General features: G+C 38.0%; 2 protein-coding genes across 2 annotated transcripts in view; both read left to right on the top strand.

The window, feature by feature from the left end:
• Positions 1 to 5,499: 5,499 nt before the first annotated feature.
• tmem250 (transmembrane protein 250) lies at positions 5,500 to 8,290 on the top strand. Its single transcript, XM_077737210.1, has 2 exons — positions 5,500 to 5,653; positions 6,198 to 8,290. The coding sequence occupies exon 2, from the start codon at positions 6,302 to 6,304 to the stop codon at positions 6,719 to 6,721; it is 420 nt and encodes a 139-aa protein (XP_077593336.1). The 5' UTR covers positions 5,500 to 5,653; positions 6,198 to 6,301; the 3' UTR covers positions 6,722 to 8,290.
• Positions 8,291 to 10,188: 1,898 nt separating this feature from the next.
• Positions 10,189 to 27,995, top strand: part of nacc2 (NACC family member 2) — a 29,913-nt gene continuing 12,106 nt past the window's right edge. Inside the window, exon 1 of the mRNA XM_077737076.1 lies at positions 10,189 to 10,786. The gene's annotated coding sequence lies outside the window, so the exon portion shown is untranslated. The remainder of the gene's footprint in view (positions 10,787 to 27,995) is intronic.

The raw sequence follows: 27,995 nt of genomic DNA, 5'->3' as shown, positions 1-27,995 counted from the left end.
AAAATCTGTGTTTTTTATAGGCTGAATAGTTATACGTAATATGCCACATGGTAGTTTGCAGTACTCCGATTATGTCAATTTATATATATATTTTTTTTATTCTAAGAAAATAGCTGGCCAGAAAATGGATTGGAGATAATAGAGAGAAAGGAAAAACAGATAGAAAATCATACAGAATCATGATCCAAAATAAAAATAACATTAAATATACATGTTACTGAATACAAGTAGCTTTTTAAGTATTTGGGGCTTTCAAAGTTAAAAAATCATGTGGATTTTGTGTTACTCCTTGTTAGTTTTAGGCATTTTCGGGTTGTTTAACATCCTTACCGCCAACCTATTATTTAAATGAGTTCCATACAATATGTTAGTAGATTTTGTTTACTTACTCACAATAGCAGAGTTCTTCATATCTTGGCAAGCCTACTTTCTACAGTCAACAATCAATAGTTTAGTGTGATATGTCGTTTTTCCAAGAAAAACACTTCAAAATAAAGAATGAGATTGTAGCATTGAACGGGCAGGCCTTATTTCTTCAGATGCGAAAGGCGGGATTGGACTGTGGACCAGGAAGTGATCGGGGTCCACCAGACGGTAGGGGGCCAGGAGAGAGATGATGAGAGGTAGTTTGGTGGCGGTGGTGGAGAGGGGGATTTCGAGGGGGGCAGGTTAAAGTGGGGAGATGAGAGTTGCGGCACCATTTTTCACAGCAGACAAAAACATTTGCCGGGATATCAATTTGGAACTGTGGCGGCAGTCTCCCCTTCCTGCCCCACCATCCATCATCTTTTCGGGCACCGCGATGAGTGGGTGACCCATAGCCGCCGTGCGTGGGAAGGAAATGCCGCACTGGCTACTGGGCGGCGCGGGTTGCCAGGGAGGCCGCCCACCTCCCTGCCGTCCATCTCCCCCGTTTCACCCCCCGCCCCCAAGTCTTCTCCCATTAGCGCCAGTGCCGGAGACCCCGCCCTCTGCCTGCCCTCTTATTGGCACCTTTGCCTGCACCCCATCACTCATCTCCCGGCCATCATCCATCACCCATCGCGATCAATAGGAGGCCACGCATTCATCAAGAAGGCGACGAAAAGAAGGAGGATTGCAGGAACACTGAAAACACGCATGGCAAAAAACAACAACAAGAAAACACCAGTTAAAAAGGAAAAAGATGTTTCACAAAATACATGGGCTAAATATACAAGCTCTTAATTAAGCTAAAATATAACTGACTTTGGAGTGGCCCGGTGAGTGAGTGGTTAGCGCATCGGCCTCACAGTTCTGAGATTGCGGGTTCAATCCTAAATCCAGACCTTCATCTGTGTAGTTTACATGTTTGTGTGGGTTTTCTCTGGGTATTACATTGTCCTCCGACATCCCACAAACATGAAGGATAGACGAGATGAAGACTAAATTGAATTGAATTGTTGTCCGTGTCCTTGTGCCCTGTGATTGGCTGCCCACTGATTCACTGTCCCCCACATTGTGAGTCAACTGGAATAGGCTCCAGCACCTCCCGCGACCCTAAACAATTCAGAAAATGGAATGAATCAATTCATTTTGTTTTCACAACATATTAAAATGACATTTTTTGTCAGATTATAAATTATGCTGAACAAAACCATACATTAAGCCACTTCAATTCAACATTTGGCCAATGTCGGATAGTTTTATACAGGTAAATATCAAAATCATCTGAAGTTTTTTGTTTTTCATTGGCATCAACTGGGGTGACAAGCTTGTCCTGCTACCCTTATGGATCTACCATAATCATACAGATACTATCCCGGTATTATCGCCCAGCTATGTATTAGAATGCAGCAAGAAGAAGGGATGAGGCACATTATGTTGTAATTCGGAGCAGTCGCATGTGGCGTTGACAGCGATGGCGCCATCACGTTGACAAGTCGCCGTGTCATGCGGATACTTTGAGGGGAAGGGAGAAATATTACCAAGTGCAGCTTTAATCAGACACAAGCACACACACACACACTCACTGAGGCTGAGAGCGAAATGGCGCAATGTCACTGTCAGTCATTTTGTGCTTGTCAGTTTCCGGCAAGGCTGCGCACTTTGTGTTGACAGCCCATAAGTTGTGTTGGATGCACACACATGCGCAATGAGGTTTAGCACGCATACACACTTTTTCAAAGTGGAGCCAAAAGAGAATAGATGCTGTTTTAAGAAGATTGATGCATCCTCTGCCCAGAAAGATTAAGGCCTACTGTGAACGATAAGTTACCAGGCGATGCGTTCAGTGTACACGGTAATTGTGATGACTAGAAAGACGAGTATGTAAAACTGTGCTGTGTTTATGTAGTAGATGTGGAGGAAATAAATGAATGAATACAAAGTGCAAGATTGCATGTGTTCCTTTATTCTACAACTGCAGGGTTTAAATTTATGTTTTGCTATGACTTAATGCGCACTGCCAATGTTTAAAAACAATCAAATATTTACACAGTTTATATAATACAGGACTGGTTTTTATTATGGGCCATGTGGGCGACTGCCTAGGGTGCAATATATTTGTGAATGTAAAATAGTCCTTCCCCTAAATGTGTTTTTACTTATATTACCAGTTGTCCCAAATATTATATTCCACATTTCCTCAATTGATTATTCAAATTTCAATAAATATTGCTTTGCACTTCCAGAAAGCATTGGGAAAAATTACATTATATAAACTGTACTATTGCATCTAGAAAAAAAAGTCTCCTGTCGTCAAAGGCAGTTAACAAATGAGTTCCACAATTAATTTGATAGTTTAAATAATATTCAAACTTTCTGACCATGACAAGTGTACTAAACCATCAGAGTAGTCTAGTCTTGTAAAAGTAGCGATGAGGTCAAAGCGCTCCTGTCCACATCCAGCGTGTCACGTGTCAGGTTCTCGGGTTTCGAACCCTCACGGGCACCCTCCATCTGCTGGATGCTTACTTTGGATTATTTATGAAAAGCTAAATGGTCTGTGAGGAATGTTTACCTCTTGATAACAAGGGATTGTTGTTACTGAAATTGGACTCGTCACGGGACTAAAGGGCTAAACATGTGAAAAACAACAACAGTTGATGAATGAAAATAGAATTTGATCAGAACGCTAGAATTTAAAAAGGCATGCCACACAAACATCTCACGGCCCCTTATTTTTTCTTTATATATTTATTTTTTATACTACCGTGAGGTAATTTGCTGCATAAATCAAGCCACGTTCAAAATGTTCCGTCAAGAGCCGGTCCAGAGGGTCGCGACGTAAATCAGCATAAGTGATCGGATAGATTTTTTTTCCACCCTCTTCCTGTTAATGTACACCAGCGTCAGAGAAGACGCAGTAATTCAGGTCCAGTGGAAGGTGAGCATGGCAGTACCGGCGTCGTGTCCCACCGCTGGGTCGTGCAATCGACAGGGTGATTGACCTGTCGATTGACCTTCGCTGACCCCTTGGGCCAATCTGGCTAATGGCGGCCTAGCTGCGTTAACGCACAAGTTATGCCAACTTTGCCATGGCGAGGTTTTAGCATGTTTTTAGGGCACAGTATTGTTGTAGTTTGCTGTTAATTTGACAATGAACATTTTTAATGGTATATTTGTGCAAACGCAGTTCCCAGTAATTTCATCTGAATTCTGTTTATCTGGTTTGTTTTTATATATTTTTTTTTTACAGTGAAAGTAATTATGTATGTAGTGTATGTATCATATTTTTACACAATTTAGACAGCCAATTAATTTGAACTTGGAAGTTTGGTAGTGAATATAATGCATGTTTAAGTTGAAGTTTGATTTATCTAAAAAGGGACAGCACATATTACTGAACATATTTATATTCATGTTAATGAACATAAGTATGTAAATATGTAAGATTGTAGTCAATAGATAAATTCCATCTTTAGTCCCTCGTGCAGGTTGAGATTAAACAATGCACACACACAATTACACATAGAATTAAACCTAGGAGAAAGCCAAGTAAACTCGACAAAATAAGTCAAGTCCAAGCACACAGATTCATCTCTTTCTGCATTTACCAAACAAGCGGCCGTTTTGATTAAAACTTTCCATCACAATGAAGACTCCCTCATCTTATTAGCCTGAATAATTGATTTAATTTGTCTCACACCAAGTCCCGCCACTGACCTCCACTTAGTTAATGAATTAACTGATTGAGCGTGTTTGAGAAGCAGAGTGGACGAGGCCTTGGGCTTTAATCTTGTGAGCTGCGGCACCCATGTTAACTGGGGTTAGAGTAATTAAAGCGCAACTTTAGTCTTCCTAGCACAAACAATTGTTCCCCTCTGACTTTTTTCCCTTATTAAACTATTTCATCATCATTGACCATGGTAGACGTCCAATTATGTTGGCTGTTTTTATGTCTCTTGTCTGACGGGTCAGAAAATGAATGAAGGAATCTTTTAGAAACTATTTCTTTAGCATGTGAAGGCTTATGGTAAAATCATTGTTTTTCAAGAAAAAACATGACTTTCTTTTAACATGATAATGATCTTAGTTAATTCAATGAAAATGTACATCTTTTGTATAGTAATTTTAAAATTAATAATATGTCATCAAAAAATTATTCTTTGATATTTATGTTTTATCCATTTATTCATGCATTCATGATCCTACTGGTTAATGTCCAAGGGTCCTCTGAGGACTAAAAATTGAAGGGGATTTCAAGGGGGACAACGGGGGACGGATCCCTGACCCCTTTTGCAGTGCAAGTACGCCCTCTTACGGACAGAAAAAAGATCACGTCCCCAGAGATATTTCATTTTATGAATTTGGCTTCTATTCAAAAGGAACCTGCAGTGAGTTTCATTACTAAATCCAATCAGTGGCCCATAGAAAACGGTAAAATATATTGAGTCCACCCAGGACAGCTTTATGTGTGTTTGATTAAAAATCAGAGTAATGTTTGTTTTTCTAATTTTAGCTGCCTCTTAAATCCTCAGTAGCAAAATGAAGCTTTTTCTAAGTTTAATAAGCTCTTTATTTATTGGAGTTATGTAGCCTCCTGGCAGGTTCACAGATATTTGACACATGTATGTGGATCTGAAATTAAAATGATTTAACTGAGTGGTTCCCATTGACACATATAGACGTCCAAAATTTTGATTGGGAAGGCTGCAAAGTATCATTTGTTTGTTGTCACCTGTCGAGTTAATATATAGAATACTATATAAATAAATGGAATGCTTGTTCTGTCTGAGAATATTTGACTGTATTACATGATATCAAACATGATGTCTAGACTAGGTATATAAATATATTTTAAAAATAGGTAGTTAGGTATACAGTTGTTAAAAAAAGAAAATAATATCCAGAATTATTTGTCTGATTGTGACTAAATGTGACTTTAATATCATATAAACGTGTATATAGTACAGTGTGCATGAGCTCCAAAATTACAGTGAAAGTACCTTCTCCCTAAAGTGTACTGTGCCTTTAAATGCGCAATGCCGTACCACCAAGTGTCGTACTTCAGTTTTTGCGACACTGGCCAATGATTTCCGATAACCTCGTTTAGCAGGAGGAAATGTGAGCATCTTGCTCCAGAAAATAAAAACATGACAACAAAATTCAACAAGGTGACATCTTAACTCTTTTTAGTTACCGTGATGCACTTTAAGGTGGAAAAAGACGCCAGTAGAGTGGCGTATTTCATGTAAGTATCCTTGGATGATGAATTGCACGATGAAAACAATGACAGGACTGCTAAGCACATACAAAATGTAGTTTATTTTTCATTATTATTATTATTTGATTGCTACGTGATTTTAATTTGATTTGGAACAAGGTTATAAGTCGTTATTTTGATAAATGTAAGGACAAATGTGTAAATACGTAAGATTATATAGCCGAAGTGCAGGTTAATGTTAAAAACGCAAGTTAAAATCAATTAGGCAATACTGGCTGCCATTGACAGTGATAGACGTCCAGTCCATTTAGAACCCAACTGCTAATTTACTGCCCCCCCTCCACTTCAGATGGTTTGGATGTCTAATAAATACATTGATACATTGATATAAGTTCACAGCAGAAGAATGAACTCCTACATTTGGTCTTGGTCATTTTTGTAAATATTCCACTTTCCATGTTGGCTATACATGTTATGGTTGCAAATGGAAGCTTTACTGTAGTATATTTGTTCACTGATATGTCTTGAAATCCCCAAAACATGCAATAAAACAACAAACTTGCTCTTTCAGACGCTGTGGATTCAACCGGGAATCGGTCAATGCACGTGGAAAACGTCGGTAGCCGCCACGACAGGAAAGACACCATCTGACCGGGGGGCTCCCGTAGCCCACCCATGCCTGTCATCCCCATCCCTCGGCGAGTGCGCAGCTTTCACGGCCCCCACACCACCTGCATGCACTCGGCGTGCGGCGCGGCACACGCCACCAAGCTGGTGCGCAGCAAGTACAACAACTTTGAGCTTTACGTGCGCTCGCGTTGCATCTACAGTTTTCTGCGCTTCCTACTCTACTTTGGCTGTAGCTTGCTCACCTCCCTCCTGTGGGTGGCGCTCTCTGCGCTATTCTTTGCGCAGTATGTCAGCGTTCGCGCGCTCCTACGTCTACAGTACAAGCTGTCCGTTATCCTCTTTTTGCTCGGCCACAGGCGCCTGGACTTCGGCGCGGTCAACGATTTGATCATCTACAGCATGCAGATCACCATGTTCATGGTGGGCGGTCTTGGATGGTGCTTCATGGTCTTTGTGGACATGTAGGTGGAAAGAGGGCGAGGTGGAGGACCTCGTTGTAGGTATGTGTACATTTTCGTGTGCTGGCACGAGTTGCCAAGCAATTTATTTTTTGGCTTGTTTTTGATTTTTTTTCTCAATATTTTCTTTATAAAGCTAATAGTTTATCATTGGTCATTAATGGGGATTTCCAGTGATACCCAATAACATTGGGTGAGGAAATAAATCATTTAGAGGCCTTCTGTCGCACAATAATAATGACAAAATGGGTTAAAAATTGACTTCCCCGTGTATTACTTTTTATAGAATCTTGATCTTGGATTTTTAATTATAATTGTTTACATGCAGATTATACTTTTACCTCCATTTTTTTGTTATTTACTTACTCATTGGCGACATTTTTATATTTACTCCCAGAATGTTCAACGTCTCAAAATTTGCGAGTATTGAATGTCGAGTGTACAAGTACAAATTCTGTTACTTTAATGTTTTGTGTACTATAAATGTTTTGGGATTTTTTGGGGGGGTGGGTATTTTTATTACAATAGCATGGTAGAACACACTGATTGCTCCCAAGGGACCCAACAAAAATCCCATTAAGGGGGGAAAATAAAATAAATGGAAAGGTAACCCTGAATTGATGGCCAACCAATCGCAGGATAAATGGAGATGAACAGAAAAATGAATGAAAAATGAATTTTGTAGACTTTCATATACATTTCTGGTCTTGTTGAAAACATGTGCTTTACATGTTTTATTGTGCTAGCTCGCGTGTCTCACATGCTTTGAAAGCCAAAGGCTGTTTTGTTGCGGTTGAACGCATAAAGCAACTGAATGATGTGTTTGTCAGCATGTGACGCCACATGAGCAATTAGCCAAAGGCGTAGAAAGTGCAATTTTAGATCGTTTTGTCTTTAAAATGATCGTTTACTGTACGATATGAGTTTACATTGAGAACAGTTGTTAAAACAGCTTCTTTTTTTAATGTTGTTAAAACAGCTAAGTGGGTGCCTTGAATTGTGGAAAAAACGGACTGGGTGTTGATACATTTGGAATCAAATATCATGTCTGGAAACTTCATTTAGATAACCATTGTAATGATGGAGACCCTTCAATTACCTTTACTTTCCCACCGATGTCTTTTTTCTTGCTTAGTTTTAAAGCAGTGTTGCAATTGGTTTGCACCAGCACTTTTTGTTTAACATTGCATCATTTAATGTATTGTTTTTTTAAGATATCCCTCCATGTTTACACTCAGCAATGTTTTTAAAATATCTTTTGATAGATGTTTAAGTATAAATGTATTTTTTTGTCTCCTTGTGCCCTGCAATTGACTGGCAACCAATTTGTGGTGTCCACCCTCTGTCTACTCACCATAGTTGGCTGAGATAGGCTCCAGCACCCCCATGACCGTTATGAGGGTAAGCAGAATGGAAAATGGTTGAAGTATTTTTTTTTGCATTAAACCCTAAGCTATAATAAAAGCAAATATGTAATATCTAAGGTCTCCATGCTATCCAATGTTACCAGACTCACTTCCATTCATTCATTAGATGTTCTATTTGTACATTTCTCAATAAATGTAACTTTCCTGAAGAGCTCCATTGTCCTAATATTTTATCCATAAAGAGAAAAGCTCATGTTGTCCAATGGCATTTGCTCTGTAGTATATACAGTACATGTAACATTCTACTTTTTTACTTTGTATCTATTAAATATTCTACCGGCAGATAGAAAAAAAAGCTGACGAGTCCATGAATGGCTCCTCTGTGCAACTGTGTTATAAAAGATGCGCCAACTGGATACACTGGACTCACGGGTGAACTGTTCCATCTATCGCTCTTGGCATGTCACCGTTATGCCTCTGATGTAAAAATTTGCCGTGAAGGTGGTATGAAAGAGGCCACACACACACACACACACACACACACACACACACACACACACACACACACACACAAACACTTTATGGCCATCGATGTTCTTGCCAACTATAACAATGGTCACGGCTGTGTCCCAATCTTATATAGCCCCCTCCCAGTCGGCTTATAGTGGGGGTGTTGGCATTTTTTTTAGACTGCGTGGCCATAAAAGACCTTATTTTGATACGTGACCTCAAATGAAACCTGTACTGTGGGAAAAGTGGCAGGAGCCATTAACTGACCTGAATCCCTCAGTTTGAGTGGGAAATTGAGCATGTCAGGTGTGTGTAGAAATGATGGTGGTGGAATGGAATGCAACTTGTAAAAATAGACGTTTTGCTGATTTTAGTGGGAAAAAACGTGAAATCTTGAATGATTTCATCTTCAAAAATGAAAAATCGGCTACTATCTTACATATTTACATATGTTCCTTAACATGAATATAGATATGTTCATTAATATGTGAAGTCCTTTATTAAATAAATCACACTCAAACTCATTATGAATTACGAATGAGATAAAAATTTAATGAACAAATATATAATTGAAACAAGATAAGAAAAGCGGTCGGAGAAAGAGAAGGAAGATCTAGATATAAATACGTGATCAATGTTCCAATGACTGAGATGACAGTTAACACTGAACAAATGCAGTAAAGTATCCAAGTACAAATTTGTTTGCCAAATTTAGTTAGTGCTTGAATGGTGTAGTATTCTCTTATATTTGGCATTAAGCTAAGGAGAAAATTTAGAAAAAACAAATATTTAATTTGTATTTTAATCCTCGGTATGTGTGATTTTCCTTATTGTTTGTGTGTAATGTTGCAATGGGCCTCAACTGGTGTGTAATATACATATTTAATCTGTAGTTATTTTGGAAAGAACTAGATAAATACTAGATATATAACATGAGCTTGACTGTAGAAAGTACACTGAACAGTAGTACATTTTGTTCATTTTCACATACATTTTTACATCCTTATGAACAATAGCCCCTACTTCTAAAATGATGGCTACACCCCTGTCAGGTGGTCACTGGCTAATCATGTTTCCAATAATGAGCTTTGTGCGGTCTGTACTCGCTGTACAGTGTACATGCTTAGCAGGAACAACAACATTATCATGAAGTCATCCCACATTTATTTTCATCTCTTCTTTTCCAAGAAAAACAAAACATCTCTCAGCATACTTATCTTTTATGGGAATATCATAACTTTCTTTTTACCTGCACTAACACAGGAATGCTGAGTAAATGTTGATAAATATGTCCCAATGGTTCATAAAATTTTGTATTATGTTGATGCTAGACAAACCAAACATGAGTATTCATAGACAGTCTTACAGGTTTAAATTAATTAGATGTCATTTTCTATCATTGGCATGCAAATACATCAAATGCTATGAAAAGTGTTGTATTATTTTTTAATTCCATGTCATCATTTTCTCTGACTTGCAGTAAAACAAATCGCCACAAGAGGGCCATGTTGGGATTGTTTTGATAAAAAATATAGACGATGGCGCATGCGTAGAAGCGTACTTGCCGCTGTCATCTGAGGACACGTGAGGTAACCACACATGTTCACGTTGTTCTCGCGCACATGGAAACCCTGTGCCGTGTCACTTATTCGCCTTTTCACAAAAGCACTACGACACAATCGGCAAGCAACGATCGCCCACTTTTACCGGTGCTAGTTACTGGTCTGAGAAGCGAGGTGACGGGGAGGGGGTGGATCACCGGCTTCTCTTAAATCTCAGAGAGCACGGAGTTCATGTGTCCGTAAAAGGCGGGCCGATCGAGACGCCTCTCCGGCCGCGTTCGCTTGCTTCCGCGTACAGTATACTTGTGAAGCGATCTATACAGTACATTGCCCTTATTTACTCCCCCCTTGAGCAAGATGTCTGCGTCTTTAAAGCGAAACGTTTCTAGTGAAACAGGGCATGGTGACAGGGTTCTCCATCAACTGCTCGCGTGAGCTGACTTCCACTTCCTGCGCAGGAGGGCACTCGGAGGACGAGGGTGGCCGAGGGAGGCGCGCGACGGGCGGCCACCGAGGAGACACAGTAGCCGACAGAGGACTGGGGAAGGAGAAATCGGTGGGTGAACCGTTTTTCTACCCAACTTCATTCATCATCGTCGCCGGCTGACAGTCAATGGACTAGCAACATATCTGGTAAATATATTTATTTTTTTTCAAATAGAAACTATAGTGAAAATGCATTGACTGCTTTATGTACGTGACGCAGAGATTGTGTCTCATTTGAATGTGCTGACATGACACTGCGGTGCTGCGTTCGAGTTTCAAAAGTCATTTCAAAATGGTTGCCTCTTGTTCTAATATTTTGTCAAGATGTTGTCATACTTAAACCATACGTGACCACGAGGAGGAAATTGCCTTGTCAGAAAAAAAGAAGAAAAAAGTTGCGTCAAAGCAAAGTCAAAACAAAACCAATTTCTCCACCCACAATCAAGCTATTGTGGCGTGGGAGTCCTGCGATACTCTGGAGAGCTGATTTCCCTACTTTTCATACTGCAGTGAACACATCTCTTTAAAGGGTTGCTTTTATGTGCAACTGTACAACTGTACAAGTGCATTATTGGTGAGAAAGATTAAAATGTAACTTTGTGTTGGGAGCTCTCCTGTCTTGAACTCTTACATAATTGCATATATTTTATTATACTATGTTATGCATAGGTATATGTGTAACATGTATATGTATAAATTGTATATGCATGCATGTATGTATAAAATGTATATGTATGCATGTACATGTATAAGATGTATGTGCATGCATGTATATGTATAAAATGTATATGCATGCATGTATATGTAAAATGTATATGCATGCATGTATGTATAAAATGTATATGCATGCATGTATATGTATAACATGTATTTATATGCATATGAATGTGTATAACATGTATATGCATATGTATATGTGTAACATGTATATGTATAACATGTATATGTGTGTGTGTATGTTTATGTTAACGTGTACATATACAAAATCTGCACAAAGGTCAAAGGAAAAGGCAAGAATGGATTCTTGGGTTTGCTTAAAAGTTAAGTCATGGAATTTTCTTTCACGTGAGATCAAGGATGGTACCAAATTTCATTTTTTTCCCCCAAAATTTAGTTATCTTTCATAGCACCTGTGTTATCCTACTCATTGGTAATCTGTTGTTTCATATTGTCAGTTTTTTTTCTTCTAGGGAGGAAGCTCTCAACTGCCATTTGCTCAAAGTGAAAAAATACAGCACCAATTTTCACATTTTGACATTGTTTTAGCTAAATATGAACATTCTTTCTAAAAATATAATTGTAATTCTTTTAAAATGGAATATTCTATTCTAATTCAAGATTTCAATTTTAATTAAGTTTTCTATTCCAGTTTTACTAAATTTACTTTAACAAAAAATAGAATGAAAAATATTATTATTAAATATAATGGATTTTTTGGGTAGCTATTTTCCCCTTTTAAATTAATTGTGCTGATATATAACAAGTGCCCACTAAAAGCAGTTGTTTTCTTTAGCTGGTCACCTAAAATACTCTGGAAATGGAATGTTGCTCTTGTAATATTGATGAAGCCTTTGGACAAGTTTTGGTACTGTCGGAATTTGGAGCGATAGTTCAGCTGAGTGTTTTTTAGATTTTTTTTCTCCATTCCACGTGATAGATGACATGTTATACGGTATAATGCAGACGCACAGGCGTCTTTACTGTTTATGGTTAACACACACGGTCTTACACATAGACATGCAAGCGCACACACAAATAAGTTCATGTGCTTTCTTGTCTCCTTTCTTGCAAAACCTTTCATTGCCTGGCGCTCCTCCAGAGGGTCGTGACGACTCTCGGCAGCTGTATTTGTGTGTGCGTTGGCTCGTGTGTGTGCTTGTGTGCTAACCATGTCCCGAGATGCCCTTCCTCCATAGGCCTCACACTATACAGCATTCCACAAGGGGGCCCGGGGAGAGGAGGAAAAAGAGGAGGGTTGGTGGGTCGATGGAAGAGGGGAGTGTCAAGGAGAAACTATGGCAGGACTTTTCAAACCCATTTCAGGCTGGAAAATGCTACTGAAAAGCACAGAAGAAAATTATTAGAAAAAAAATATCAGGTCGATTAGTAGTGTGTTTACGGATGTGGTAGACATTTCCATGATTTTCAATGTTTGTCTTCCACTTTAAACATTCAAATTCCACTGTAAAAAATTCCCAAGTACATGAAAAGCTGCATGCAAGCTCGGATGCAAACTGGCAACATAGAGGGGGAAACAACAGTGATAAATGAGTAGAAAGATGTTTTTCTCTCCCCATTTGTGTTGTCAACACCCAATATTCAATGTAACCATCCCACAGAAAAGAAACATTGTCTTGGAATTATCAATAAAATAACTAGTAGCAAGATTTCTATTTTATCATAAACACAACAAAACAAAAAGGGAAACAAACCCCAACACAAAGCTTCTCCAGTGCAAGATTTTGTACAAAAAAAATGGCTGGCTCGAGAGGTGACTATGTAGTTCCCTTCAAAAAGAGTGGATTCAGCCAAAGCATGTTCTCTGTCCGTGCCACACATACCTGGAACTTAATACCAATGAACATGTGAACTCAATGCTAATTAACATGTGAACTCCATCTCTGAACCTTTTTGCCAATCATCTTAAAGCCTGCCTTTTAGACTAACAAAATTTTGATTACAACGCTGTCTAAAACTGTGCTATGTGTGTGTCTAGTATGTGTCATCGTTTATCTTCAACCTCCACAAAGGACTAAAGATGGAAATTTGCTCCTCGGCTACAATATTACATATTTACATATATATATGTTCATTAACATGAATATAAATATGTTCATTAATATGTGCTGTCCCTTATTAAATAAATCAAACTCGAATCATCAGTAATGAAACAATTAAAATTCATAAAATCTATCTCCTAGACCTACTATTTATTATAATATGCTGTACTTTTAATTAGACAATTTATTACGACGTTACAACAATGAGGGAAGTGTTTTCAATAGCAATTTCCTTCTTTTACTACCAACCACAAGCACATTCACAGTGACCTGGGCTGGCATTGAATGAGTTAACTTAGAGATAACTTTTGACTAGTCATCCACATCAATGTGAAGTCATCATAAAGTGTTTATATGTCTTAGTTTAAATTTATGATCATGTTTGTGTTAGCCATTTTTCCTTTCTGAGACGCAGCGCTGACTCACCATGGATAGCATGTGATACGCAGCAGCAGGCGTACGCCACACTCTCATACAATAGTCTTGTATTTCCTTGGCAAGTGTACGTGTGTGACGTGTGTGTTTCCTTGGCATGTGCGTAGGTGTGTGCATGTGTGTTGGTGGTAGTGTAAAGTGTTAGTGGGTGTGTGCCGGGGCTTGTCGATGGCTGCGACTCAACTGCAAAGTCCTCCCACTTGTCTTCGTTTTCAAGTCAGCGTCGCAGAATGCACTATCTAGCTATGAATGCACTGTGTAGGTGTAGGATAAAATGTCTTTCCACATTGTACATCTATTCTTTCCAGGTGCCCAAAGGGCTTTTAGAACAATGACATCTCATTAGATTGTACCCAGTAAAGCCACCCGTGAGTGTTTAATTAAAATATTGTTGTCACAGTGTGGCACGGAATGATGGTAATGATTTAAGCGTGAAATTACATTCAAGTACTTAAAAGTAGTACTTTTAATTCTAAACTACAAGCACTTCTCTCCTTTCACAACTTAGACCTGGTGTCGTAATATCATTTTGTCAAAATATTTTATGAATCACTTTTGAAAACCTGTTTTAGGCAAATGAACCTGTATTAACCTTATCTTGTTTGCTCAAATGTCTAATACGGAGTATGACTTCATTTATGACAAAGCCAAAAGATCTTGTGCCGATAAGTTTTAAGGTGGATATACACAATGAAACATATAGTCCACTTGGTTTCTGCCCTACCAATCAGTTGTGAAATTAATTTCTCTCACTTCTAATCACATGGCGCATATAGACAACATTTAACACATCTTGAAGCGACCCTTGCCAGAACCACAGCATTTCCGCTCTTCTTTGAATCTATCAGTTGACACGTTCTGTATTCCAGGAAAGTAATTGCACTCTATTTGAATTCGGGAAACCAGAGTACCTGGAGAAAACCTACACAAACCCATGCAAGCGTCACACAGGAAGGTCGGAAATCACCGGGGATTGAACCCTTGATCTCAGAAGAGAAAAAAATGGATTAAAAAATTACAGTTATTGATTTAAAAGGGGGAAAATCTGGAAATTTAATATAGATCTATACTCTTCATTTTAATTTGATCCTAAAATAGTAAGTCAGCACTCATGATTTACTACTTTCCCGGGCCACACAAAATGATGTGGTGGGCCAGATTTTGCCCCCGGGCCGCCACTTTGACACATATGAGCTATATTATAAAATACAAGAATTAATTCCTAAAATCAATTTATCATGCAGGCTGGGAATGCTGGTAAATTCTTTAATTTTATTTTAAGTTAACGGCAAGACTGATTGCTACATGCTGAAAAACTTGTTACAAATGCTTCCACGCAATCTCTATGTATGTTTGTATCAGCTCTCTGTTAAGTGACATGTTTTGCCATTGGCGTGATGCCAAGCTAGCGCGATCACATGGCACGAAATGTCGTGCCTGCATTTGTGTTGCACATTCGTGTTCATTCCATTCGCGACTGGCTGCAGGAATGGAAGGACGGGGGAGACAAGTGGAGGAGGTGGAGGGGGGAGTGTGCGTTTGTGCACTTGGGGTCGATTGTTACAAGTATTTTCAGCATGAATAGGCAGCATGTAGCATGCGTTCATGCCAAAACAAGTCATGAGATTGTCCTCAAACAGGACGGAAAATTAGATTTTGACACTTAATGACATTTGAAAGTCCAACTAATGTGCCTTCAAATTTAAAATGCGTTTAAAAAATACTTAAATAAACGACATCAATCTTCAGTAGCCTAATTTCCTTGTCTTGTGACCTCTTTTAAATCTTCAGGCATTTGCTGTGCTGTGGATGGGATGATATGTATTATATGGTGGCTAAGGAGTGCATGGCGAATGCATAGTCTAAATGTTTTGTTAAAGAAAAACAACAACAATTGAAATTGTTTTTTATTTATGTATTCAAGAACAAAGCATAGGCAAACACAACCAACATGCCCTCAAATGCCTTCAAATCAACAGGAATTCTCAATAAGAAGTTGCCCCCCGAAATTTACAAAAAGCATCCTAGGTGTTTGCAATTTCTCCCAAAATATGTGCCAGTTGATGCACAACTTTTTATTCCATTTTAATTTGGTCTTAGGGGCATCCATTATTCGTAAAGTATTGATAGTTGCCCCACATGTTGTCCACAACAACAATTAGTATCCCTGCGGCATGCAGCAGTAATACAGTTGTTTATAACTAAATGTTCATCTAAATATCCATCTTGTCTTACAAGTCCTTATAGCAAACAAGAGAGTCATCTGACTCGGCACATTTCCTTGCATCTTTCTAGCTGCAGTGAGTCGACGACTCCCAGTGAAAGTCAAACCTATAATTTGGAACGAAATGCCCGCAGACACGCACAAAGGCAAGAAAATAAAAGCCTTGGCCTTAGTCTTCAAGACATCAAGTTGGCAGCACATATTAGCATGCTTGAATGGCATTTTTCATTGCAGCCCACCTCAATTTTCCAGGCTCTTTTGCCACGCGCCGTGCATAATTTAATTGCCGCAAACTTTAAGCCTCTCTCAAGGCCCGTGCTGGTAAACAGAGGCTGCAAATTAACGTCTAAAGTAATAAGCGAGGGGAGCTAATTGACAAAGATGCCTCCTATACATACTCCTCCTTCGAGCGACCCCATGGAGAGTGTCGGTTATAGAAAGCTATTCCCATTACTGCAGTCTCCAATGTCATCCACTCTGTTCCTTTTTCTGAGCGTGACTTTGCGCCTTGGTGGTTCACCGGTTCGGATGTTGACCCAGATGTTATTTTTTTTATATATATATATATATATGGTCCCGCACCTGCTCTTATTTCGCACAGCCTTGTGCACAGAACGTGTGGGTGTGAGCAAGTGCAATCGAGAGATTTAAGGCAGTCCTCCCTTGGTCATTATGATGGCAAAGCATACACGCTCAGGACATGGACAGACCAATCAAATGCATTGTTTACCCCTTAGTGTGACGATGAGTTGTTCAGAGGAACTTTGCCAGTAGTTTGAGTGGGATTGTGTGAGGTAGGCAGGAGGTGTTTATGCAGGTTTTATGGAAGTGCATCATGCTCTGTTTTAGTATAAGGGTTTCATTATGCAAGTGGAATCAAATGTAAAGAGAAGAAAATAGGTTGGTGCACTCTTTTCCTATGGTTATGGTATGCATTAGGGTTGTCTAAAGTATCCATAAATATTGATTAATGTCGTGCCCGCTAAAATGATGTCATTTTACTAAGAAATACTGATACTGTGCTACATAACTGTACTTTTTGAGATCTTGTTTTTAACCTCTAGTTACCCTACCCAAGGAGGCCGCCAGCTACATACACAGCTGATTTGTTTTTTTACAAAAGGAACATTTGTCCTGATAATTGACATCCTTTTGCTGTAAATTTCTAGGAGTTTAACACCCATAGACATCAGATCCATTTAAAGTGGGTAAGTAGCATAGAATCAATGGGTTGGAGGTCTCTCAGCAAATTTCATTGCACTGGCATTTAGTTATTAAAAACTCATGAATATTCTCTATGATCTAGGTTTTTTTCTAGATAATAAATTGATTGCAATTGGACTTTTCTGGTTGTGAAAGAAGACATTTCGCCTGTTATACGAGTTTGATTCATTTAATAAAGGACAGCATATATTAATGAACATATTTATATTCACGTTAATGGACATATATATGTAAATATGTAAGATTGTAGCCGTGGGCTATTATTTTCCATCAGTAGTCCCTTTAAAGTGGAGTGGACTACGTCAGTTCATGCAACGGCTTAACGAGAACAGTACCAGTCTATTCTATGTTCTATCTCAAGGGATTCTTATGCATCACTCATAACCCGTGATTTCATATTTAGGCTGAAGCTCTTAAAGGGTTCAGTCATAATTCAGTGTTTCAAGTTAATGGATGCCCCAGGACACATGGGCATAGAATGTGGATTCATTTTATTTTCTCTGTGAACATCATTTGCTGTGTTTTATAAACATGTATGATTAGCAGGCCATATCTGAAGATTTTAATCTACTCCAAAACACCTCGATCTGATAATATCTCTTGGCCAAGCTCATTCTATGTTTCTAATATTGTTCAATTCATCTTTTAGATGTCATCATGTACACATAGCACAGTTTTAGACAGCGTTGTGATCGTAATTTTTGTTCGTCTAACAACCAGGCTTTAAGATGATTGAAGAGGCTCAGAGACGAGAGTTCACATATGTTAATTGGTATTGAGTTCCAGGTATGTGAGGCACGGACACTGACTGAATGCACTCTTTTTGAAGGGAACTACAAAGTCACCTGGTGAAAGAATAACATTTGTAAAAACTAAAGTTAGGAAAAAAGAGGGAAGAAATCGACTTAACAAACTACTTGTACATCTGGGGAGAAACATTACTCTAAAAATGTAACAAATAAATAATAAAAAATCAAAACAACATACCCAGCCAGGAATTTTCTTAACAATAGAACCCTTTCCCAGAAGCTCTGTAGCTTGTCAAAATGCTGTTTGCCAAATTCCAGTCCTGATTCATTTTTTTTCTCCATACTTGTCAATTGCCAATTCCTCACTAGTCGCTATAATGTACACTGCCTTCTTATAAATATGGAGTAGACTCAGTTATGTTCTAGATCATTTTTGCTGCATCAAGCATATATATGTAATATGCTTTAATGACCTATTCTTGTACAAAATCCTACTAAATCAACTATCAAGACCACTACCTAGAATTAGAAGACCACTTTGTTCCTTAGTACCGTAGTGTCAATCAACTTCAAGATGCCCAACCTCCATAGTGGGCATATTTGTTAAGCAAGTGTGATTTTTTTCAAAACTTAAGCATAATTCAGGAGGACAATGAAGCTCAGGAGGGAATGGTGGGAGGCACTTTAAGAAAGCGGCCTGTTTTGACTGTTTGATGAGGTCTCTCACTGAGACAAACAAGCTGTGTTTACCCGGGTCATTTAGGTCTCTTTGCCGTGTACTGAGGTTATCCAAGGTGACATGTCATTTGAGCACATGTACACGCCGGAGTCAGTTCACAGCAATGAGTTCCAGTAGGCGGGATCTGAAAGTAGGTGTGTTCTGAAAATAAGTGCGTATGTATAGTCTCTTCACAGCTTTTTAATGATATCTTAACACTAGACTCCATTGTGTTTTTAACGTCATGAGGCTTTTTTTTCCCTTCACCTAATATGACGCACTGTGATTTTTTTGTTTTTCTTCTCGGGCCCCATCAAAGCCGTGCAGTGTAGTTGCTCGGTGTGCTTGCGTGTACGTGAAGATGTTTGACCCGACATATGAGACAGTGGAGAACTGATGCGGAAAGTGTCCTCATTTGGCATGTTCCTCTGGTGGCAGTGTTGAGCCACTGGAATATCACGCATGTGTCAGCTCTGGAACAGCAATGTGACGCCAGTGTTACCTCTCTGCCGAATGAGAGGCTACTTTATTTGTCTAGTTTGTTGATTGGAATGAGCATTTAAACTGGAAGATCTGGCCGTGAATGCTCATCTTTCAGCGCCATTGACGATGCTAGATGTTAAAATCCTTTTTGACTGATGTCAAACCAACACTGAGTAACTTTCTGTTTTTGGTGGCAAAATACTATCTTGTAAAAAGGCAACACCTTTGTAGTTTTTGTGTAATCAAACTGCCACATTTGTATACATCTAGATTGAATATTTTATGATTTTTTTCAATTCTGAAACCAATATTTTTCAAAATTTTGTAGACCAGTGTTTTTTGGCTCCAAGTGTATTGATTGTAAATTCCTCAATAGAAAATCAATTGATCCAGCATCCTTATTCCCAATCTTAATCTTCCATTTTTGCTAAATATGAGAAGTTAAGATCAGGGTATGGCTGAATTATTTTTCCTAATGACACACTTGTAAAAATAGCAGTCATAGGAATTAGAAATTTTCCAATCCTAATCTTAGTAGTCCATCAAGGACATTAAAGGGTTATGTCTAAATAAACCGGAATCACAGTCAAAAAAAAGATGATGGCAGCCCGACATGTTACACAATTGTTCCAATTTCAAAAACAATTAATTGCTGCTTAAATATAGCATAATTAATCATTAGAATCGATGATAAAATGTCTAACAATGGTCTGAGAAGCAACCTTTGCAGGACCCCGTTTTTTTGGGGGGGGCTCTTCTGATGCACAGAGCATTAATTTTGATATACAGAGCAAAGCTATCAAAATGAAAGTCGGCAGAGTTGATAAAAAAAGCGAAATATAATAAAGTAAATGCATCCATGTGATGTGCATAAATAGACCATGTGATAGCCCAGCAACAGTCACGCTTTAAATCCGTTATATTGGCATCCGCACATAGCCGCCATATGACTTTGCCTGTGTCTAAAACATAACAGGATTGTACATTTTTTTTATACCAGCCTGAGGGTCTTAATTTCACGCTGGCATGAGCCAGCAGATCATTGATTTGATGGGCTGAACTAATAAAAAAAATAAAGAAAAGTTGGATTTTTAGACATTTTCTTCCATGTAAAAGAACTAAGAAAAAGAAACGGTTGATTGAGGACAAGGCAACGGTGTCACGTTAGGACGACTACTGAAATTTTGAAACGTGATACTTGAAAACCAAATTGTAACTTTTAAAATATGTCTTATCACTTGTAAAAATTCAATCCATTTGAACTGGGAGGGCTGATTAGCCCCATCAGCCCTGGCAGCAACTGGGTGAACTGAAACCGCTCCTAATAATTGTCTAATTATTTCCTGAATTCAGTTTTAATTAAGCCATAGCTTGTTTGGCTCAAAATGAGTTCTAGCATCTGTTTTTGACAAAAAAAGATTGGGGCATGTTGGCAACCTTACATGGCCTTTTAAAAAGAAAAAAACCCAAATTCAAGACAACGTTGGCCTGCAGAGTGTCACAGGCTGTCTGTCCCACGATATGTGATAATTCAATTCAGTTTTACAGGACATCTCCATCTTTGACACGCGTTCTGTATTTGTTCCAAAGATAATTACATTTTTGCGCTGCGTGAGATGCTGAGAGAAAATGCAAAAAATCGGCATGAAATAGGAAGTTGACCAATACAGATTGGATTTTCTTGAAGAGACAAAACACAGAATAGAGTTGAGCTCATATTATTTATTACTCAGAGATGTCCGTCTGTTTATGACGCCACCAGCAGACTTTTTAAATTTACAAATAGCATCTAATTTCCAAAAATGCTGCCATTGATGCAATCTAATGGAGGTCTGGTGGAGAATGGATGAGTATAATCAAAGATTTTGTTCTGATCCATGGTTAGGGAATCATTATTATTTCAATATATTGTGAAATATAATCATTATCGTGAGTTTGTGTTGCAAATCCTATTGGGAGTTACCCAGAGGTCTCCATGGCTACTTATAATCAGTAGCAGTCCTGAACATTTTTGGGCTGTTTTTTGGCGGTCTTTTTACGACATTTTAGACTTCTTTCTTCTGTCTTCGCTGCCATAAAGACGTGATTAATAGACAGTCATTTCTACAGAGTCAACTGAATTTTTCAGCAATCAATAATTGATGATTACCATATCCTGTGCAAGTCTTTGTTACTTCACTTTGATTACATTTTATTATTCTTTGGGAATGTTTTATTCATTGATTCAGCATTTTTACTATAGTTGTTGTTTTAGGTAAGTCTTTATGATCTGGCCTTATGTATTTTGTAATGCAAAAAGTTGAGATGTGCTGAATATGCTTATTATAGTTGGGACTCAATTTGGGGCCACTAGTGATTTGCTTCTTCATTTCTTAGCTGGTTGGGTTTTGTGACTTTATTGTTAATATTTGTGTTTGTATATGATCCAATAAAAACTGCATGTAGTGTTTTGGTGATGGTAATCCATATTGGCATGTAGAAATGTAGTAAGATGCGTTCTTTTAAGTTAGTTGCTGCTAGAAAAGATGTAGTATTTTTTTTCTGTCTGATTCAGTTGTGTATCAGCACATTTCATGTGATGTCGTCAGTTACCCTGTCAGCTACGACAAAGAACTACGTATGCTCAAACCCTTTTCATGCCTTGAAAGCTTCTAATACAATTACTGTTTCTCCAAGTTCATTGTACACTTTTCAAAAGGCTTGAAGGCTTGCAGTTCAGCAGATTTCTGGAATGTTTGGTGCGACTAGCTCTCTTTTAGCTTCTCATTTGGGATAAGGTTAGGACTTTTGACGTGGCTACTCCACATTCTTCTTCTGAATCTATTGTGTTGTCGATTTGCTTCTCTGTTTTGGATCATTGCCCTTTCGTGAAATCCATCTTCATTCGAGCCTCAACTGTTGGACAGATGGCCTCAAGTTATTCTCCAAACTTGTGAATATATTTCTCATTTGATGATAGCAACATTTCCAGACATTGTAGTAAAGCATTCCCACAATACCACTGTGCTTGTTTTACTATGCTTGAAACATTGGATAAATATTTCATGTTGCTGTATTGTGCGGTTTGTCCTCCCCGGGTGGCGTTGAGTGCTCCTCACCTGTTCAAATCTGTCCAAAGAGTTTTCAAGTAGTTTGGAATTCCAGATATGCTACAGTCAAACCTTTTTTTCACGTTTCGGTGAGTTGGTTTGGCAACAAATGTTGGGAGTTGAGTTCTATTTTTTTTTTTAAATCACAACTTTAGAAGTTTGGCTTGAAATATAAGCAATACCTATAATGAATAGGTCATATTAATATAACAACATAAAGGTTTCACATCTGCATTGTACTACGGAATATATATACACACACACGTATATACACATATATACACACGCATATATACATACACATAAATACACACGTATATACACACATATACACATATATACACACATATACACATATACACACACATATATATACACATATATACACACATATATACACACACATATATACACATATATATACACATTAATATACACACATATATACACATATACACACATATATATGCCCATATATACACACATATATACACACACATATATATACACACATATACACACATATATACACACACACACATATATTCCTTGAAACAAAACAATCACAGCGCTTTGTCTTTTACTTTGATATTGTCGTCAGAGCCATTTTGCGACTTCTTGCCAACCAACGCCGAAAATATGTCAACAAAGACCCTTTTATAGGCTGTATTTCCAAAGCATATCAATGCATTTTCCCTGCGGGCCCCTCTTTGTCAGCGTCACCTTTCTTCGTCACCCACCCTCCCTCCTCTTCCTCTAAATGTCTTCTCCCTACGACTGTGATTTTGCAACTTCATACTTGTTCTGTTTGCGTTTCTCACACGCACACTCTTTCGCTCCTTGCCTCTTTTGTTCATGTATTCTACTCGCGGCTGTTCAGTTATTTTTCTTTCCATCTCTTGAGCCCGGACAGTGGACATAAGTCACCCGTAGATATAGAATGGAGGTCGCTGCAGGTGTCTGTGCTTCTTGAGACATTAGTCGCTGCCACTGCTGTTTGTTTGTTTGTTTGTTTGTTTACCTCCCGCAGCCACTTGGAGTCCATTTGCCTTTGCCTCGAGGGATGAAACACACACACACACACAGAAAAATGCACGCACGATGAAAACATGCATCAGTCCTTCTCAGGTTTCATTATGGCAGAGGCATTGTGAATCAGTATCAAAGGTGGAATATAGAGGCCCATTGTAGTTTTTATAGTTTTTAAAATTCCTCTGAGGGTCGTGTTGAAGTTGTGAAAAAGTATGATTTAATGAGGCAGTGGGCCGGGCCAATTGGTTAGCACATCTGCCTCACAGTTGAGTTCTTGGGTTCAAGTCTTTTCTTTAGTTTCATGGTTTGGAATTTGGATGTTCACCTGGTGCTTATGTTGGTTTTCTATGGGTACTATGGGTTTATGGAAAATTAAATTATACATAAATGTGAATTTAACTGCCTCCTTAGAACCTTACTGAGGACGAACGCTATAGGCAATTGAGTTTGAGTTTGATTTATTTAATAAAGGACAGCACATATTAATGAACATATTTATATTCATGTTAATGAACATATATATGTAAATATGTAAGATTGTAGCCAAGGGCTAATTTCCATATTTTAGTCCCTTGTGTAGGTTGAAGATAAACGGTTTTAGACAGCATTGTGATGGCAATTTTGTTCGTCCATCAACGTCAATGGCAGCAAGTGAGTTAGATGAGAGGCTTTCTAATGGGTTAAAACAAAACATTTTGTGAGGGAATGTTTGCATTTGTAAAGCTAGACAAGAAAATGGCTTGTGCAATAAATCTCATATGCTGACCTCTTTTTCCAAGTGTTGTTCGAGCATGAGCATCAAAGCGGACATTCTTGAAAATCTAAATGCACACGTCAGTCTAGACATTTTTAAGCGCAGTGTACTTTATGATCCTTGAAAAATACAAGGGGACCATTACAAGCAAAAGGAATTTTATCTTGTGAGATCACTGTAAGTGACCAAAAGCAGGATGTTAATCTCAGATAGGGACCAACTTTTGTTAAGCCTCTTTGGTCCTATTTTGCTTTAACAGCCACAACCCAAATGCTGTGTTCACGCTGAAAAGGGACCAAAATCCCAATTCTTTTGTTTACAGCCACTTTAATATTTATGATTGCATTTAACGGACGATAAAAGTTTAAGGTTACGCATCATCTAACCAGGCTGCAATATAAAGTTAACAGTCCATTTTCCTACCTGGAATCTTTTTTCTGCGCACTTGTTACATTGCAGTTTGGTGCTTTGAGTGGAGAGCTAATACACAAATGGACCCACTGCAGATCACTTCATTGCTGATAGGAATATAACTGCACGAATCATGTGTGTAAGTGTATGTATGTACATGTATATCTATATGTATATGTACATGCATATGTACATGCAGATGTACATGTATATCTACATGCAGATGTACATGTATATGTACATGTATATGTACATGTATATGTACATGTATATGTACATGTATATGTACATGTATATGTACATGTATATGTACATGTATATGTACATGTATATGTACATGTATATGTACATGTATATGTACATGTATATGTACATGTATATGTACATGTATATGTACATGTATATGTACATGTATATGTACATGTATATGTACATGTATATGTACATGTATATGTACATGTATATGTACATGTATATGTACATGTACATGTACATGTATATGTACATGTACATGTACATGTACATGTACATGTACATGTATATGTACATGTACATGTATATGTACATGTATATGTACATGTATATGTACATGTATATGTACATGCATATGTACATGTACATGTACATGTACATGTACATGTACATGTACATGTACATGCGCATGTACATGCGCATGTACATGTGCATGTACATGTACATGTGCATGTACATGTGTAGATATATATGTATACATAAAAACATATATAAAGGTGTTTTTGGAATGTGTGAGGAAATCGGAGTACCCGGAGTAAACCCACTCACACAGAAAGGCTGGGATTGAACCCTTGCTCTCACAACTTCACCCAGCGATGTCTATACTTCACAAGTGATGTACTGTGAACAGTGATAAGCAACCTCTCTAGCTTTTTCTCTCCCTCTCGACATCCCATAATGATACTCAAACAGGCAGACAGCCGCTCAGTCCCCATTGGCGGAAGCGTTGCCAGGGAGCGTTGTCGGCTCAACGTGGATAGAATCTGTTGTCTGGTACAACTGCAGGATCTGAATATCTATATTAGGGCCATTGTTTGCATTGACAGTGTATAGACGGGGGAATAGAAACAACATCAGTTTTTTTTATGCTTGAAAAGCTTTTAACTATAAGTATTGCAAGTTTGTCTGTATCAGCACTTTTGTACAACTGTAGTGCATTGGACCCAAAGCTGTTTCTTATACAGTATTTTGGTTACATTATGCAATATTAAAAAGCAAACAAACCAAGAAAGTTTTGTGAACATTTTTGCTTTGTTGATTCTAATAACATCCTTGATAGTCAAAATAACGCCGCAATGGCAGTTTTTTTTTCTTTGGGTGTAGGTACTGTCAACTGTTCTCACCGTTTTTCATTATATTGTACATTTACAGCCAAATATTCATTGCATAACAGTCAACTAATTGCTATATTAATCTGCGATTAGTCTGCTAGAAAAGTAATCTGCAAATATTATACATCGTAGAGTTATGCCATTGCAACAATTTGTTTTCTATCCAACAATTTGCAGTCATTTTGAGTGTGGGCATAGCTTTTAGTAAATGAGTGTAGCAATTCTGCAAATTTTAGATCAAATCAATATCTTTAGTTGTATTTTCCCTCAATTGTATAATTGTTTTTAGTATGTAGTGCAACAGAAAAGGGTGTACTTGGTTTACAAGTTTCAGAACCTTGTTAAATTTTCTTTCAGTTCATTTGATGCGGAAAGTGTTCAGGTCCTTAATGGTTAGTGTTGTGGCAGTAAGGTGAGAATAATTGCCACTTGAAATAATCACCCTATCTAATGGCGCACTGCCACCTCCTACGATGAACCTGCGAGTGTCGAACATGTTTATCGTAAACTTGCCCTTGAGACAGGGATCAATCATTCAGGGAATGTCAATCACTCTAATTTAAGTAAAGCAGTAAAAAGATTTGGAAAAGTGACTCTTTGAAGTAACATCAGAGAGAAAACTACCTCATTTTTACTTATGATGCCTCCTCAGTTGCAAGACTAATACTTATTTGACCAATGTTGGACAAAACTTCTTAATGATTGCAAAGTTGTATCTCATAACAGCATTGAAATAATAATGTTACCTTGAATTGGTTAGGTGGAGGGCGCTGTTTCTTTTGACATCCAGTTTTTTTGCAAGCATATTTTGTAAATTGGATGGCCTTCCTTCTCTAAGCAATGTTTGGCAGTTTGCATTTTTCTTTTGTCCCTGAAAAATTCCAATTCATTTTCTACAGCAGAGAAAGTTAAGTTCAGGGATGTTCATTTTGTTTGGCTGTCATTTATGACTCCTAGACTGGGAAACTCATTAAATATCTAAGATTGAAAATGTCTGTTTTTTAAATCTTTTTTTATGCTTTTGAACCATTACCATAGTTTACATTCTTATCTCTATATACAGATATTTGACAAAAACATTTGATTTCTCAAAAATATCTTTATTAACCATCAAGATACTGAGTTGGTCCCTCCTACTTCATCTATGTTGACCTTTATGACCTTTAAAGTGGAGGCAGATCCCACAAATGTTCGTCCTTATGATTTCTGCGGGAGTCTGAAACCATAAAACACTTAATTTTAAAAAATTATACATGCAAAGAAATAAAAAACTCCACATTGAGTTCTAAGCTCGCTGCAGATAGTCCTTTTAAATTTCCCCATAGTTTCTGATCAACTCAGGGCTATTGGCAATCAGCACTAACCTTAGCCTCGTAGCTTTGTTATAACACACTATCATCCTCTAAAATTCTTTCAAATCCATCCAACCACCCATAGTTAGCTCTTTAATTACGTCAAGCATCAGACAGAGCTTTTGTCGGCAGTCAAGTCCTCTGAGTGCTTGTTGGAAAAAAGTGTTTGGCGCAAGTATAACACCCATCTCGTTATAGCAAACGGATTATATTCATTCTTTTCAAATCTGTCTCAGCACCCATGATTAAACCTAAATTATCTTTTGGAGGAGCACATTGCATCAAAGGAGCCTGATTCGTCTATAAAGTCCCAAGAGTCTCCCCCTATCTTTATTAACGTGAAGAAAAAAATCACCTTCTCGCATAAGAAGCCTTTGGAATGCACATGTCGATGTGGGGAACTGAAGTGCGTTGTCAAAATGGATCTGTCATGCCAATTTGGGGAGACCTTGAACGTACCTAAACTTTGGTTGACAAGATGCCAAAGTGGTAACATTATGAAGAAGTACCAGGCCGGGAAGTGACATAACAAAACGTTATTTTTAAAAAGCAAACATAAAATGGATTGGTCCAAAAGAAAAAAGACAAAGGGTTCAAGTGTAGGACAAAATGTATACGGCTTGTAGTCCAAAAATCACTGCCTGGTTTTCAAAATGACAAATATTCTTAACAAGCCAACAATAACATTTCAAATCTTCATTTGCTGCAAATGTCAAATAAGACAACAGCACATTTGATTTA

Source organism: Stigmatopora nigra, chromosome 17 (genome assembly GCF_051989575.1).
Source record: "Stigmatopora nigra isolate UIUO_SnigA chromosome 17, RoL_Snig_1.1, whole genome shotgun sequence".
Lineage (NCBI taxonomy): Eukaryota > Metazoa > Chordata > Actinopteri > Syngnathiformes > Syngnathidae > Stigmatopora > Stigmatopora nigra.
This window is presented reverse-complemented; position numbering and strand designations above follow the sequence as displayed.